Source organism: Hippichthys cyanospilos, chromosome 2, assembly GCF_059441005.1.
Source record: "Hippichthys cyanospilos isolate Australia breed blue-spotted pipefish chromosome 2, RoL_Hcya_1.0, whole genome shotgun sequence".
Classification (NCBI taxonomy): Eukaryota; Metazoa; Chordata; class Actinopteri; order Syngnathiformes; family Syngnathidae; genus Hippichthys; species Hippichthys cyanospilos.
In genome coordinates this window covers 7,010,429-7,026,426 of record NC_142370.1, presented here as the reverse complement: position 1 = coordinate 7,026,426, position 15,998 = coordinate 7,010,429, and the positions used below count along the sequence as shown (strand labels likewise).

General features: G+C 43.7%; 1 protein-coding gene across 1 annotated transcript; it reads right to left on the bottom strand.

The window, feature by feature from the left end:
* Window positions 1-569: 569 nt before the first annotated feature.
* LOC148427054 (sodium/potassium-transporting ATPase subunit alpha-1) lies at window positions 570-14,487 on the bottom strand. The gene is made up of 23 exons (XM_088401808.1): window positions 14,280-14,487; window positions 8,850-8,963; window positions 8,386-8,445; window positions 6,562-6,663; window positions 6,359-6,460; window positions 6,140-6,253; window positions 5,895-6,029; window positions 5,691-5,808; window positions 5,319-5,587; window positions 4,941-5,249; window positions 4,374-4,508; window positions 4,088-4,283; window positions 3,709-3,884; window positions 3,484-3,620; window positions 3,168-3,318; window positions 2,890-3,058; window positions 2,650-2,804; window positions 2,452-2,575; window positions 1,722-1,867; window positions 1,520-1,650; window positions 1,275-1,376; window positions 1,112-1,203; window positions 570-918 (listed from the first exon to the last, which is right to left on the bottom strand). Exons 1-23 carry the CDS (start codon window positions 14,289-14,291, stop codon window positions 890-892), a joined length of 3,078 nt encoding a protein of 1,025 aa, XP_088257934.1. The 5' UTR covers window positions 14,292-14,487; the 3' UTR covers window positions 570-889.
* Between the last annotated feature and the right edge of the window lie 1,511 nt (window positions 14,488-15,998).

Here is a 15,998-nt window from a genome sequence, read left to right as displayed (position 1 = left end):
TACATTCTGTAAACTTGTGTGACGCACAATTGTGAGTTCAATGTTCCGCACTAATATACCTGCTGCCTTCATATACTGTGTGTGTATATATATATATATATATATATATATATATATATATATATATATATATATATATATATATATATATATATATATATATATATATATATATATTCGAGTGTGTGTGTGTGCGAAAATGACCTTTTCTCTTGTCCCACACCCTATACTGTGCAAAATGAAACTCAATTGAAATGGTCCAAATGGAATTTAAATTTCATTGTGCCCCATATCCCTGCGAGCCTGTTACCATAAATGTAAGAAATGAATCGTTTTCCTAAAGAACAGGGAGTGCAAAAGTAGGTCCTGTCTTCTTTCATAGTTTATTACTTATTATTGATGAATATGTAGCAGAAAATCAGAAAAGTGGTTGACTTTGCAAGCATTTTAAGCCCAAATGTCCTTCAATTCTGGATTGACCTATATCCACACACTTTTGTTTATCTTGTTTCATTACCATAATAGCTTAGCATGACCCTTCATACAAAATTTGAACAGGAAACGTGTCGGACCTGACTCAAGCGCATTTTATTGAACATTTATAACTGTTAAAAACATGTATAAAATTGGTCCTGTTTCAGAAACAAGGCACGCATCGTCAAAGTCAATGTTCAGTGTTCATGTCATTATTAGCATTTATCATATATCATCAGCGCATTCCATCTCGGTATGTCTAATAGTAGTATCAAGCATTCACTAATATAAAAACACGTTCCAACGGGGTATTTTTTCCCCCACAGAGGTTAAACTTTTATTCCGAGCAGCAAGACAATATTCATGCAACGACGGGAGTGGAGGAGAAGATGGAAGCTGACAGGCTGATGGCTCTTCAATAGTACGTCTCTTGTTCCACCCAACCTGGAAACACAAAGCCAGATAGAGAAATGAACTGGGTTACGATGCCTTACGTTTCTCCCTAGTCACTGTGGAGAAGGTTTAAACAATAAAGTGAAGAGTTTCTGTAACTTAAAATGAGCAAGGAGCATAGGGAAACAGGAGAGCTGGAGGCTGTTGAAATGCAAGATAATAAAAGCATGTTTCGTGAGCTCACCTCCTGGGCTGCGTCTGAGGATCAGCTTGCGGATTTCATCATAGATAAAGATGAGCAAGGAGTATGGGAAGGCGCAGAACCACCAGTTGGCCCTGGAAAAACACATGCACATACACATCAAGAAATTCCATCTAGTCGTGCGACCTTCTGGCGTCCCACTCACCTGAGAGGGTACATTCTTAGGGCGACGTCCATGCCAGGGCAGTAGGAGAGGAAGGCAGCCAGGGCCGTCTCCTCAAACAGCCCAAAGATCAAGATCTTGTTCCTGTATAAGTCAAGCATAAATGAACTCAGGAACGAAGAGGGTTGTTCAGAGGTACATCTTACTGTTGACATTTAATTCTCTTGACGCTGAGCCCAATCACTGAGATATAGTATATATTGTATATGTCATACAGAAGTATTGACCTCATGCCCTGCTGGAAAACAGAGTTCCTCCTTGTCTTGCAAATGATCAGGTCAGCCCACTGGACGATGACAATGCTGGCAAAGAAGGCCGTATGGCAGGTGAACTCGACGATCTTTCTCTGTTCATACGTCTGCACACACATACGGGCAGCAAAATGAAGACTGAGCATTTCAAGCCACCCGTGAATATGCTTGTACTTACCCATTGCTGACCATAACTGTCTTCCAGGTCGTTGCAGTACTTGTTGTCCCAGGACACACGGATGCCCAACAACGTCCGTGGGAGAAAGCCATTCTCAGCCAGGATAACAAAATAGGTAAAGAAGCCTGCAAGGGCCTGGATCATGCCTGCAAGCAGTGACATGAGTTGATAAGAACTCTATCGCCTCACTGTTAGAAGGAAAATATTCTAAAGACGGGTTCTGACGACTGATCTTGAGACTGAATTCCGAACCAATTATTCGGTGGCCGTTAAGGCAAAACATTTGTCATTCTACATATAACTGATTCAAAGGATCCATGATTAAATGAGAATGAGAAAAGGCATAAATCATGCAATGTGACAAACTATGACACCTGTGAGAAAACTGTGGAGTGGAAATCATAATCCATCTTGTAACACGAAAAACACATTATCATTTTTTTCATAAGATAATGGGATGATGTTGTTTTGGCCTATTATTACTATTAGCTTGTCATTTGTTCTTACATAGTATAGTTCAGGCCACTCAATCAAGTAGGTCGAACCTATTCCTGGCTTTGTAACAGAAAAGCCACAGACATCTCATTGTTCTCTATCAGCGTGGGCCTATTTCTGGTGTATGTTTATCGTATTTATCTTTGAAGACCTAGATACACAGCCAGCAGAAACTAAATCCAGCAAGGGCACAATGAGCCCTGGTTCACAATGGTTTATTCAGTTTAAAATTTACCAATCTGTCCATAAGCAATGCTGATGAGCCTCTCGTTCACCAATTTATCCGTTTTGGGATTTCTGGGCTGCCTCTTCATGATATCGCTCTCTGCCGCTTCATAAGCCAGTGAGATAGCAGGAACCTGAAAGGCAGAATATGGCTGTCTGACGCAACTCAAGTAAATGAAAACAAGTAAAGAACATGTCACATGCCCACCATGTCAGTTCCCAGGTCGATGCAAAGGATGGTGACGGTACCCAGAGGCAGGGGGATGCTGGCAATAATGAAGAGGAGGAAGGGTGTGATCTCAGGAATGTTACTGGTCAGAGTGTAAGCGATGGATTTCTTCAAGTTGTCAAAGATCAAACGACCTGATTAGTAGAACAAGCACACAGAAAATACGTTGAAAAACAAATACATATGTTGGGCCCAGATAGCTCAGAGGGGCCACATCACCTTCTTCTACTCCTGTAACAATAGAAGCAAAGTTGTCATCCAGCAGAATCATGTCAGCCGCCTGCTTGGAGACGTCAGATCCGGCAATCCCCATGGCGACACCAATGTCGGCCTTCTTCAGAGCTGGAGAGTCATTGACGCCATCGCCAGTAACGGCAACAATGGCTCCCTGTAAGGTGAGGAAATCGCAAAGTGTTGAGGGAAGATGACCAATAAAGACTTTGAGCTGCCAAAAATTACGAAACGACGAATGTTCCACAAAGTACTGCATTGCCAACCTGTCGCTGGCAGCCCTCGACAATGATCAGTTTCTGCTGTGGGGAGGTTCTGGCAAAGACAATCTCAGTGTGGTACTTCAGGATGTCATCGAGCTGCTCTGAGGTCAAGTCCTTTAGGTCTCCACCATGGACAACGCACGCTTTAGCATCCCTGCAAAGTTCAGATAAATTGCTTATTAAATGCTAAATGCACTCAGACTGGGTTTGTGTGCAACTAAATGACAAGACAGCAATGCTATTGTGATTGTGACTGAAAAAAGGCACCAGACCCATTTTATGAAATACATCCCACAGCTGATTTTCCCTCAATATGTACCTCGGGTTGACTTCGTTGATTGGGATGTTGAGACGTGCAGCAATGTCCTCAACTGTCTCATTCCCTTCAGAAATGATGCCGACACCCTTAGCAATGGCCTTAGCTGTGATTGGATGATCCCCTGTCACCATGATCACCTAGGAAGAAAAAAAATGGAATTAACTTTGAATTTGATCAAATCTGAAACAACAAAGCTCTATCACTACAGGGTCGGCAAAAGCATACCTTGATTCCAGCGCTCCTACATTTGCCGACAGCATCAGGCACAGCTGCCCGAGGAGGGTCTATCATTGACATTAGGCCGATGAAGCACAAGTTTTCAGTTGGGAAATTCACCTCATCAGTGTCGAAAGCAAAGCCTTCTGGGAACTGCTCATCAGGCAAATTGAAATGGCAAAAGCCTAAAAACAAAAACATACTCACGAGTCAACTGCAGCCTAAATGTTATTCATTTCAATTTGTCTTTTTATTGTTTAACCACATGTGTATCCGTACTTTTAAGTAACGGACCTGAGGAAGACTAGGTATTGCCTAATGGGAAACTACACATCCAAATGAAATGCGCCAGGATGCTGGTGAACCACAAAAGCCCACTAATCCTTACCGAGCACTCTCTCTCCTAGACCTCCCAATTCAAGGTAAGCATTTTGGAACGCGTCCTTCATCTCGTCATCCAGAGGCTGCTCTTTGCCCTGGATCATGATGGAAGAGCAACGGTCCAAAATCCTCTCGGGAGCACCTTTCATAACCAGCAGGTGGCTGGACTCTTTGTCGGTTGAGGAGTTCTTGTGAATAGAGAGCTGGGGGGAAAAAAAACATTGGCGTTTTATCGTTTAGGCTCTTGTGATTTCTAACTGGTATTTTTTGGCTTCCAAAAGTCCCAAGAATACCTGGTACTTGTTGGTAGAGTTGAAAGGGATCTCTGCAATTTTGCTGTTTTTCTCCCTCATCTCTTGGACAGATCCACAGCACAGCTCGATGCATTTCAAAAGGGCAGACTCTGAAGCATCACCAGCCACATCTCTCTGGAGGGGGAAACATTGACCACCTGCCTTAGCACAAGTCTTTCAGTTTGACTACAGTAAGAGTCAATTTAGTATGAACCATCGATGTCCAACAACAAAGGAAATTGCCTAAACGCAAAAGGTGCTCATTTCCTTTCCATCATATACACCAGGGAGAGTTAAAAGAGCTTAAAAAAGCAACACTGTTGGAATATTAGTGGGACATATCTGTTAGAAGAGACAAGTGGAGCCAAAAGCATGGGCAAGAACAGCGCTCGCTTACACACTAAACCGGCAACATACTGGGCAATTCCAAATCACGATCACTTCATTGGTACTAAAGTAAAAGAGAAAAGCTACATCTATTCATTGAATAATACAACTATTTCCTTGATAAATGTGCATCATTCATACTATGTTGCCACTTTGAGAAAGGAAACGATTCAATTCTACCTTGAGGATAGGAATGTTGGTCTGCTCCGCCAGGAAGACAGCACGGTTACAAAGTCCCGCAATTCTGGCCAGGGCAGCCCAGGTGGCAGAACTCTTGTCAAACGATGTCCCGCTCTGGTTCTCAGTGGTGTCCGCCTCGTGGATCTGGTTGTCAAACCACATGTGGGCAACAGTCATCCTGTTTTGGGTTAAGGTGCCTGTCTTGTCTGAGCATATGGTGGAGGTGGAGCCCAGCGTCTCGACGGCTTCCAGGTTTTTTACCAAGCAGTTCTTCTTTGCCATACGCTTGGCTGTCAGAGTTAGACACACCTGGAAACGAGAGTCCTATTAGACGCTGAGATTGAACCCGCTTAAGTGGAGCAAAGGCTTAGGACTCACAGTGACCGTTGCCAAGAGGCCCTCCGGCACGTTGGCAACTATGATGCCAATGAGGAAGATGACAGCCTCCAACCATGAATACCCGAGAATGAGTGATAGGACAAAGAAGGACACGCCCAGGAAGACTGCCACACCAGTGATGATGTGGATGAAGTGCTCGATTTCGATGGAGATGGGAGTCCGCCCCACTTCAAGTCCCGAGGCGAGCGTTGCAATGCGACCCATGACAGTCCGGTCACCTGTGCTGATCACAATGCCTCGGGCGGTTCCTGTTGGGAACAAATTGAGTTTACAGAAATCACCCTTCCACAGTGTGTTCTTTAAACTGTAGCGTCTCTGTCCACATTTGCCTGACATGACATTCCTTCATACCTTCAACACAGTTGGTGGAAAAGAAAGCAATGTTCCTGGTCTCTAACGGATTCTCATTGGAGAAATCTGGAGTACGCGTCTGCGGCTCGGATTCACCCGTCAGGGAGGAGTTGTCCACCTGAGAATTGTCATATTGCCTGTCTGTGAATGAGGAGATAGTTCCATGTTTCTGTTGTGCTAAGATCTTCTCTGCTGTCTTTTTACCTTGCAGCCATGAGCAGAAATGATTCGCAGGTCTGCAGGGATCCGATCGCCACCTTTCACCTCTACTAAATCCCCGACTACCACATCCTCTGCGTTAATGCTCTTCTTTTCACCATCACGGACAACCAGTGCTTGCTATGCGACAGACATGATGGACGCAGTCACTTTTAAGAGACATGCAAAAATTTAAAGGAAACTTTGATTTTTGAGGGGTTAGTAAATGGGATGGAACAATGATAGGGCACCTGTGGGACCAGGTTTTTGAAGGAGTCCATGATCTTTGAGCTTTTGGCTTCTTGATAGTAGGAGAAGCAACCAGTGATGATGACAACAGCGGAGAGAACAACTCCCAAATACAACTGCAAAATAAACTTGACATTAAGACCTCCGCACTACGGCAACCCCAGCTTCTAATAACACTACGTGCATTATGCTTCAAAACGGTTCAGGAACATTTGCCTTACATTATCATTGGCTGGGTCATGCTCCATGGCAGCCTGAATACCGTAGGCTAGGAAACAGAGGATAGCCCCAGTCCACAGGAGCATGGAGAAACCTCCAAACATCTATATGCAGCAAAGTGATTAAAAAAAAAAGGAGATAAATAATAAAGTTGGTTACTTTGTAACTTGGATGAAAGGTACAAGCGTTTGGCGCAAGCTGTTACCTGTTTGCAGAACTTGACCCACTCTGGGGTGGTTGGAGGAGGGGTGAGGGCATTGGGCCCATCTCGGGCCAGGTTCTCAGCTGCCTTGGCATTAGTCAAACCCTAACATGGCACGAAGCACGAAGAGGAGTTGCTTGACAAGGCAAAAGAGCTACACTCCGTCCACTCAGACAAACATCGATAAAGAACTCAGAGCGACAGATCTTTTCAAGATTAGGGGGAACACGCAAATGCACTGGGACATACTTATGTCCTGGGAGACCAAAGATGATTTGCCTTACCACCAAAAAGGGGCATCCCTTTCATCAGCACAGAGAAAAATGTGGTGGGATATGATAAAATAGTGTTGTTGAAAAATTAGGACAGAGGGAGTTTCTGTGACTACTGAATTATTCATGGTTCATTAGCACAGCACACACATGCAGTGCTCAAAGACCCCACTTATAAAGGCACTGATTAACTATTCTCCTTGATCTTCACTGCATGACCGGGAGCATATTTGCATGTACAAAGACTTGAGCTGGGGTGCGCACAATTTGAAAGGTTGATGGTCAGGATGCACAAAAGCAAAATCTTCCAAATTTTATATCACCAAAGAATAATAACTGTTTATGTATTTTACGTCAGAAGCATGCAAACCAGGTGTCAACACAGTCAATGCAACTTTTTGAATTATTATTTAGCTACAGGGCCAGCACACACTGTGCATTTATGTGTGTGTGTTTTTTTTTTTTTTACCATTAAAAAGCATTGCTATTTTGGCCACAAGCAGATATGAAATCATAAATTGTGTGTGTGTGTGTATGTGTGTGTGTGTGTGTGTGTGTGTGTGTGTGTGGGGGGGGGGGGCACCTGAAAGGCATAGAAGAGGCATAGAGCCGCATTGCTTGTTAAACAGTCTGTTTTTGGGCACAAACTATATTCTTCTTTTCCAGCACATAGAAGTGAGCTTGTGCGCTCTCGTTGCAGCACGGAAAGCTACCGCTAGCCCTCCCCTTTTCCAGGCCCTTTCCCACATTGCATTGCAACTGTTCTTATAGGGCCAGCTTCAGTCTGTGTTGTCACTCTGTTCAATATGCCCACACCCCGCCACTCCCCCACATCTAAGTTCCGCACGTCTGTCAGACACAAGTTCACAGCCTGAAAGTCATGTAGATTTCTTGCCAAAATGCACTTCTACCGCATAGTGTCAGTTGTAGAAGAACAGTGGTTTAGTTTTGAGCAAAAGTGCCTTTGTTTGAACAAGACTGTGTACTAAAACTGACTGTTTCGGACATCTTGTTAGGACTGAGCGTGGGAGCGTTGCAGTACATCATGCGCTGCTATGAAGTGACGGTCCTATATACAGCGGACCCCCGGGGTACAACATCCCTGCCTTAAGTTGTTTTCAGCCTAGGACATGATCTGCATTGTTTTTCGTCCCCTCTTTATGGTAGTTTTCTCGCTTTACGACAAAAACAACTGTCATGACCCTAGGGGTTGGCTGTATTTGTATTGTTTTGTCTCCATCTTCAGGTGTTTTTAGGTAATTGCTCTTATTTTCTGGTCCCGTCAAACTGCCTGGGCTGCAACACGTCAATCAGATGCTGGTCTGCTATTGGTCCGCGTCACGACTCCCTAAGATACTGGTATGCTATTGGTCGGCGTCACTGTCAAAATGGCGGCATGCTATGGACTGGATCGCGTCTGCTTAAAATAACTATTTATTGTGCATTTTACTGCTTAATTCAAACTTGAATGGGTGACCCATGGGTCCCAAGATTGCTAGTGATTTTAGAGAAGAAAGTAGTAGTAGTATGAAACATGGAAATTGGCATGTCTCACATTGCTCAAATCTGTTCCATATTTGCGATTCAGCTCATCCAGAGTCAGCTTGTGATCATCCTGCAAAGACACAAAGAGGATAGGGTGTAAGTGGCAAATGTCAGTGACACATGGCTGCTGGTGATCATCCTGCAAAGAGAAAAAGAAAATTGTGTCTAAGTGCCAAATGTCTGTGTGGGTGGCTGAGAGGGAGGATGGATGGATGGATGGATGGATGGATGGATGGATGGATGGATGGATGGATGGATGGATGGATGGACGAACGGACGGATGGACAAACGGATGGATGGGCTTGGTTTTATGCCTGAGTGGAAAAACGGATTCTTCTTGGTTGCTGAATTTGTTGTGTGTGTGTGTGTGTGTGTGTGTCTTTGTCTTGTTTTCTGAAAACACTCAAAAAACAACTTTGAGAGGATGGAGTCTCCATAGAAACTGTCCAGCGAAACCCTCCAACACACACTCACCATGTCCACCTCCTTTTTAAGTTCATCCATGTCTTTTTCCTTCTTCTTGCCTTTCCCCTTCTTCTTGCCTCCCTGTTCAGAGGTGGCTGCCAGCTCATACTGCTCTCGTCCTTCCTGGAAATACGCACAAAGAGCATGCAATTAAACCAACCTGCATTATTGTAGAAGGACATATGCAATAAATTGTGACTTTTTTTCCCAAAACTGTGGAGCTAAACTTGGTGATGTCATGGTGTGCGGTAGAACACTTGAGGCAGATTGGAGTTGAGACTCATAATTTAATAAGACCATGCAAATTGAGAGAAACAGTATCAGGATTCCAGCAGATGAAATGCAGGACAACTTCCCTTCAGTAGACGATGATCGGACAAAGATTTCACAAAAGGTATTCAACTTATATACTAGACAAGATAAGGGCTTAATGACAAATTGTGACATACATTCCTTAATGAAATTGAAAATCAAGGACAATTGACATAAACGGACTTGGTAAATGGACTTCCACTTATATATACCTTGGGTACTCAAAGCGCTTTACACTAGCTCATTTACCTACTGATGACACAGCATCAGGAGCAACTGGGGGTTCAGTGTCTTGCTCAAGAACACTTGGTCATGGTCTTGACAGTCGGGGGATCGAACCCACAGCCTCTCAGCTGGGGGACGACCACTCTCCCACCGAGCCATGCCGCCCCTAAAACTAAAATCCTCAATGACACTTTGAGATGCAAATGGTGACCTGCGCACTGTAAATGGCGACATTTAGTTTTACAAACGGTGGCATGCGCGTAAACAGCTGGTGATGTGTGCGCTTCAAATGGTGGCATATTTTACAGACTGTAACTTGCACACTTTGTGACAGGTGAAATGTATAGGAGCATTAGAAACTAAACTAAGAGAATTGTGTTCGTTTCCAGTAGCTACTGTTATATCATGACAAGCCAACGTCTACTAGCAGCGAAAACGTATTTATAATTCAAAGCTGCACTGGGATGAGAGGTGTCACATGTTGGCATGAATGTGCCCATGTTTGTCCATGGGCAGTGATATGAAGTGAAGCATTCATCTTGGTTGTGATACTTTAGATCCAAGTGCAGTGTTTGCGCGCAAAATCCTGCACATGTCCTCGGTCACAGAAAAATGCAAACTAATAATGTTTCTAAAAGTTTCCCAGGGAGTTTTTGGAACAGAGTGTGTGATCTCAGCATGTTATTGTTGCATGAAACCCCTCTCCCCCGGTCAGCTAAGCTGGGAAAACATTGGTTCTGCATCAATACAGTCAGATCTTAACCTCTGGACACCCAAGGGCCTGAAGGGGCCATCTGGCTTCAAACAAATAATCCCACAGCGGTTCGGAGGCTGAATCTAGTAAACCAAACGATTTCAAACTGGATCAACAGCGATCATTGTTATGTTTTGTGAGAACAAAAACAAAATACTGTATACAGTTGTTGATTTTTAGAAACTAACTTGTCATCATTCGGTTAAACATTTGTAAAGACAGAGATGTCAGTCTGATTTTCATCAAGGGCCAAATCAACGGTTTGGTTTCCTTCAGATGGTGATTATGACTGAAAATCATGTACACTACTGTAATTTTTAACTATAAATTGCTTCGGTGTATAGGTTACACCAGTCAAAAACTAGTCAAGGAGAAACTCGATCACTTTCTATCGTCAGTGTTCAATGTGTTACACATCATGTCATCAAAAAGAAGACTGACAATCTCTTATAATTTAAATAGAAAGGTTTGGTTATGAGTTTGCATCGTTATTATTAGGAGTTATTATTATTATCGTTAATGACAAATTATTTTCAATTTCTTATCGAAATACCAACATTTTTATCCGGGCCTGTTTCTTTTTTTTTTTTTTTTTTTCCAATAAACCTGTTGAATAACAATTCAATCATAATGACTGATTTTGATTATTCAGTTTAATTTTCAAGCAACTTTTTAATTACTGGGTATGGCCCCTTGGCTGTTAGTACTTTAGATATAGTCTTTACTTAAAAAATATAAAATCAGAAAAATCATTTGCAACATTCAAGCAAATGTTGAGATCACAATCTATTGAAAGTTTTGGGTCAAACTATGAGCTATGAGAAGGACGAAAAAGAGCATTTGGTCAAAAAGTCACATGCGTTAAAGCAATTTTTTTTTTGGGGGGGGGATAAATTCCTATGAACGAACTTGGTTGGCATCAGACACCCGAGCTGCTCATTCAGCTGTGCCGAACAATGCACAGAACACACACAAAAGCACACACAAACACACAAACACACTCTCATGGGACTTTGCCCGGTTGCTACCGGTGACCAAAGCCACGCCTCTAGAGATATGTGAATGGACATTCACATGTTTTAACCCTCCCCTCCTTTCACTCCTTTCACTTCCCCTCAGGCACCAAGTATAAATGGTGAGAAGACAAGCGCTGTGCATTTTAATACTCGCCTCACGTCCCGTGCAACTTTCAGTATTCTGCATCCGAAACAAAAGACGCCGAATGAATCAATAGCTCATGTTGTTGGAGCGGCAGCTAGCTGGACTGGAAAGAGATTTACCCAGCTGAGCCCTCAAACCAACGCTGATGTGAAAAAGCATGTGGCGGAATGAAGGAGGGCTACCGCATGGACCTTGAAAACAAACTGCATATCCAAAATATGCTTGCCATCAGCCGGCAGGTCATCAACTATAAAATAAATGAGTCTGAATGAAGACAGCCCCCCTCCTCTTTCATACTGGTTCTAGCTCGCTCTCAACAAGTGACTCGGTGGTGAACCCAGAGGGAAAAGGCCGCCTGGGAGAGAGCGAATGAGTGAGCGGGGCGGCACGTAGGACACAGCGGAAAGGGGCTGCGGAGTGCGTGGACTGTCACAGAAGAGGCGCAACAAAGTTGCCGTTAATTTAAAATGACTGCAAAACGGAAGGAATGTAAAATCCCTGGGGAGAGGTGGGGCGGCGGGGAGTGATCAGGTACTAAAAGAATGGACGTAAAGACTACGAAGTCGCCCAGAAGGAAAAATAAAAGCATGTCCTTTCAATGGAAGATAATGTCTTAAAAGTCAACCAAATCTAGGATTCTTCAGTCCAAAATACCAAAAAACCCTTTGACTTAATTCAGATCCTCATAAACATGCCATCAAATGAGGAGAGCAGACTCCGAATGTCAGGCACTCCACTCTTAAAGACCCTTCCACCAACCTGCAGTTTAAATGGATGTACTTGCGCAGCTCGTCCAAACAGTGCAGACATTTTTCTCTTGCGGGAAGACTTTCCGCCATGACACTGTGGGACTTTGTGTCCATTATGACAGAAAAACTCATGCATGGTAAGAGGTTGGGTAGGTAAAAATAGAATAGCCAGATGATGAAATAATTGATGAGCAATCCTCAATTGATTATTTGGAAGACCGTTATGCATATACTCTGTATGGATAATGCTTCACGTGTTCATGATATTCAACATGACATGTTCACAAAATGACCATAAAAAGGAAAGCTGTACAAATCAAAGCAATTGTCATGTTCAAGCAACAGCTAGTCCGGACAATCAGCTGACAGGGGGTGACAAACCAGCGTCCGGCAAATTCAGCTTGTCACAGCAGAGGGCATTGATGCAGTCAATCCCTTGAAAGGGATGTTTTTTTTTTTTAAACTTACGGTTTGGCTGATGGGTGTAGTTGGGCGAAAAAAAAAAGAGGTCACTTCTTATTTGTTAAAACAGTTCTGGGGGGCACAACCTTATCAACTAATTTGTAAGGAATTAGAAGACTGTAACACATAATGTTATCAGTCTGAATTTTTATTTTTTGCAAGGCCTCCAGGGGTGTGACAAATGAAGGTGTGCCTTCATTCTGATTGGTTATTTTTCCCCAGGCGTGGTGGTTTTTTGTAAATCATAGTACAGCAGAAGCACAAGAGTGGCCAGCGAAAAAGAGTTTTGTTTTTTTTCTTCCCACAAATCATGTTCTTCATATAGTACTACACTCTCCTATTAACAATGGATTTCCCCGACGGATCTTCTCAGAGCAGATTCTAATCAATCCAAAGAGACTGCTGTGATGGAATCTCTCCACTGTGGTAACACTTATGGAGTGTATTTGCATGCTCGCTGTGATGTAGTAACTGTAACTTTGTGTACTTCTCATCATTTGAGCACAGAGCAAACCTCTCGAGTTGTCCTGACAATATTTGTTGCCGCATGATCTACACTGTACATACAAAATCAGCAATCACAAATATTAGAAAAAATGAAAGAGAAACCCTTCAGTCAGTGGCAGTACAGCAGCACCCCCCCACCAAAATTCAATCAAATCCTTCTCAGCTCATTTCTTATGCCAGTTAAATGCAACTTGTGAGAAAATGCTATAGTGAGTATCATCACCAACATGAAGAGAGGGCCTAGAAACAATGATCCTCTTGCGCTTACCACCCACCTCCTCACCCCAGGAGGGCTGTGTGGCGGCTATCGTCTCTTTCACGTGTAGCTATTGGAGAGAGAGCGAGGGGAAGAGACTGTGGGGATGACAATGGGGGCAGGGTTCGCCTTTTACCAATAAAATATACAAACAGCCATTGGCCAAGATGCGGAGCAAAGCAACCACAGACTTGCAGAAGCATCATGGACCAAGAGAAGGAAGAAGAAAAAAAAAAAGGGGGGGGGGGGGGCTTAAAGGGACCAATCTGGTTTACGTCTCTTCTTGTTCCCTCTCTCCCCAAGCAGCTCCACATCCCTGGGGCTGTTGGCTGAATCCATAATGAGCGTTAGTGGTGCGCAGCATGGTGGGGTGTGGCAGCCCCTGACACTTCACAAAGCAACTTCATCAAAAACAATTCAAGCGTTGACCTAACAGGAGTCACCGCTTTCAGTAAAGATTATGTTATGACATTTGGACACACGTATGATTAATTGTAGCCTAAAAGCTCACTTTATATCCGAGCCTTAAAACGATATAATACATTCCGAGACTTATTAAAGCTCAAAATCAGTGCATAGATGTGAGATTGCAAAGTACCATCCAACAAGATGTACATTTGGGACTTTTTAAAAAGTTGCGCAATCAAAGAGCTGAGCATGAACGCGTCCATGCACCAGAACCTCAGGTGCACTAAAATGGGCCAAAAGTGTAACACTCAAAGAAGCAGGAGATTATTTACGACACGATGAAAAAATACATACACACAAAGAGCCAAACTTCACCAGCATCATCATTCAGCCACATCCCGTTATGCAACATGACCGCTTCGTGATGCAAACTTGTTAAACGCTGTGAGGCGATGAAAACAACACGGAAGTGTTTTGACACAAAATCAACAGGGTCGCGCGCACAATTAATTACAACATCAACATGAATTCGGCAACCACTTGTTTGAATGCCTATCTGGACTCGGGGCTTCAAAAAAAAAAAAAAAAGGATGTACAGTACTTACTCCTCTACCCATGGCTGATGAGACGACTTTTCCTTCTTAAATGGAAAATTCACACGGAGAAGTCCACTTTAGATTAAAATTCAGGAAAAAAAATCATTAAAAAAGAGACAATAGGGTGTGCCGCGATCGTTTATTTTTGTTTGTTTTATTGTATTTTTCTGCTTCCCAAACGTTTTGCACGTGTCGCCCGTCCGCGAGCTCGAAACCAGCCGCGCTGAGCGTCTCATACTTATAGACGCCGTTCCTTCCATTGTGACGTCACACGACTTGCCATGACAACCCCACGGATCAGGGCGGGGCGACTCCGTTTATTGGGCGTTTTTCTTGTTCTAATCTCTCTATCCATATCCTTTTTTTTCGCCTTTGCAATACAGGCTATACTTTATTCATCATGGATGGGAAAGGCAATGCACCAAAGTGGCAACAAATATTTTTCGTGTGTATTTGCACGCGCACTCGCAGACATGCACACACGTACACACTGATTCATCCACACCGCGCTCGGCATGACAGCTGGTGCGCATGGTGCTTTGCGTGCAACCAGCTTGCTTGTTTCCAAATTTGCGTTCACACATTGATGAGCAATTTTCTTCTTTGTAACAAAAAAAAAACGTGGCATCAATTGGAATTTGCCATACAAACACAGGCCCCTTTTGGCTGTGGGGCCCACTTGGCATACCCGTGCCTCTCCTCCCCTGACAAGTGGAGCCCCTGCTCTTTGTTTCTTCAAACGTATTTCACTGCCTCAGTTCTGTCACTAGGAGAGAATGCTGGATGCTGTGCGCAATCTGACATCCTTGCAGAGATGCAAGATTGGTGACTGAACCCCATTGCAGGCAATGCTGACAGGGCCATTACTTCTTGTCTTGAAGAGTTTTGTCCAGATTTCTATCAAAGTGTCAGGGGGTAGCTTTGATCCTCCATGGACTCGGGACATTTTGAAGCTTGGTACACTTCCTTCAGAAAATTTCTGAAAACATCAAGAATCACCACACAAAAGCTCAGGTGGACTGAAAGCACAGATGGGTGCACAGCAGCAGCTCAGTCCACAGCGTGTGCGTGGACGTGTGTTTGTGAGCTGTAATTTTTGTTTTGCATTCATATCCTCGCATGTGCGATCAGTGTCGTTTGTGTGTTGCCAGTTCTGCTCTATAAATAGCAAAGATTTTATTTAGAAGAGAGAGAGCGAGTGAGAGAGTGAGCGAGAGAGAGAGAGAGAGAGAGAGAGAGAGAGAGTCTGAAGGGGGCTCAAATGAGTTGCCATAGCAACAGGCACGTTCTGGTGCTTGCGAACGGAGGATGAAGGCATGATAATGTCGACCTCCTTCTCTCGTCCCCCCCCCCCCCCCCCCCCCCCCCTTCAGTTGAACTGTTTGCTGGCGTGAAGGTTTGTTTGAAATATTAGCCACATCGACGGCCAAAATAAGGCCATATATTTTCTTTCATCTTTCTTGCTTGTTTATTTTTAATGGCGCAGTCTCTTCCCAGGGTGCTAAAATGTTGCCTCAGGAGATTGTTTGGCACAATTTAGCATAAATGCAGACTGGGACATCTACTCAGCCAATTGCAACCTACTGCTAAAACCAGAACATATGCTGAAATGTGTGTGTGCGTGTGCGTGTGTGTGTGTGTGTGTGTGTGGGGGGGGGGGGGGGGGGGGGGGGGTCACACACACTCAATGTATTGTCTGAGAATCGTGTTGAGGTATGGCCAGGAAGC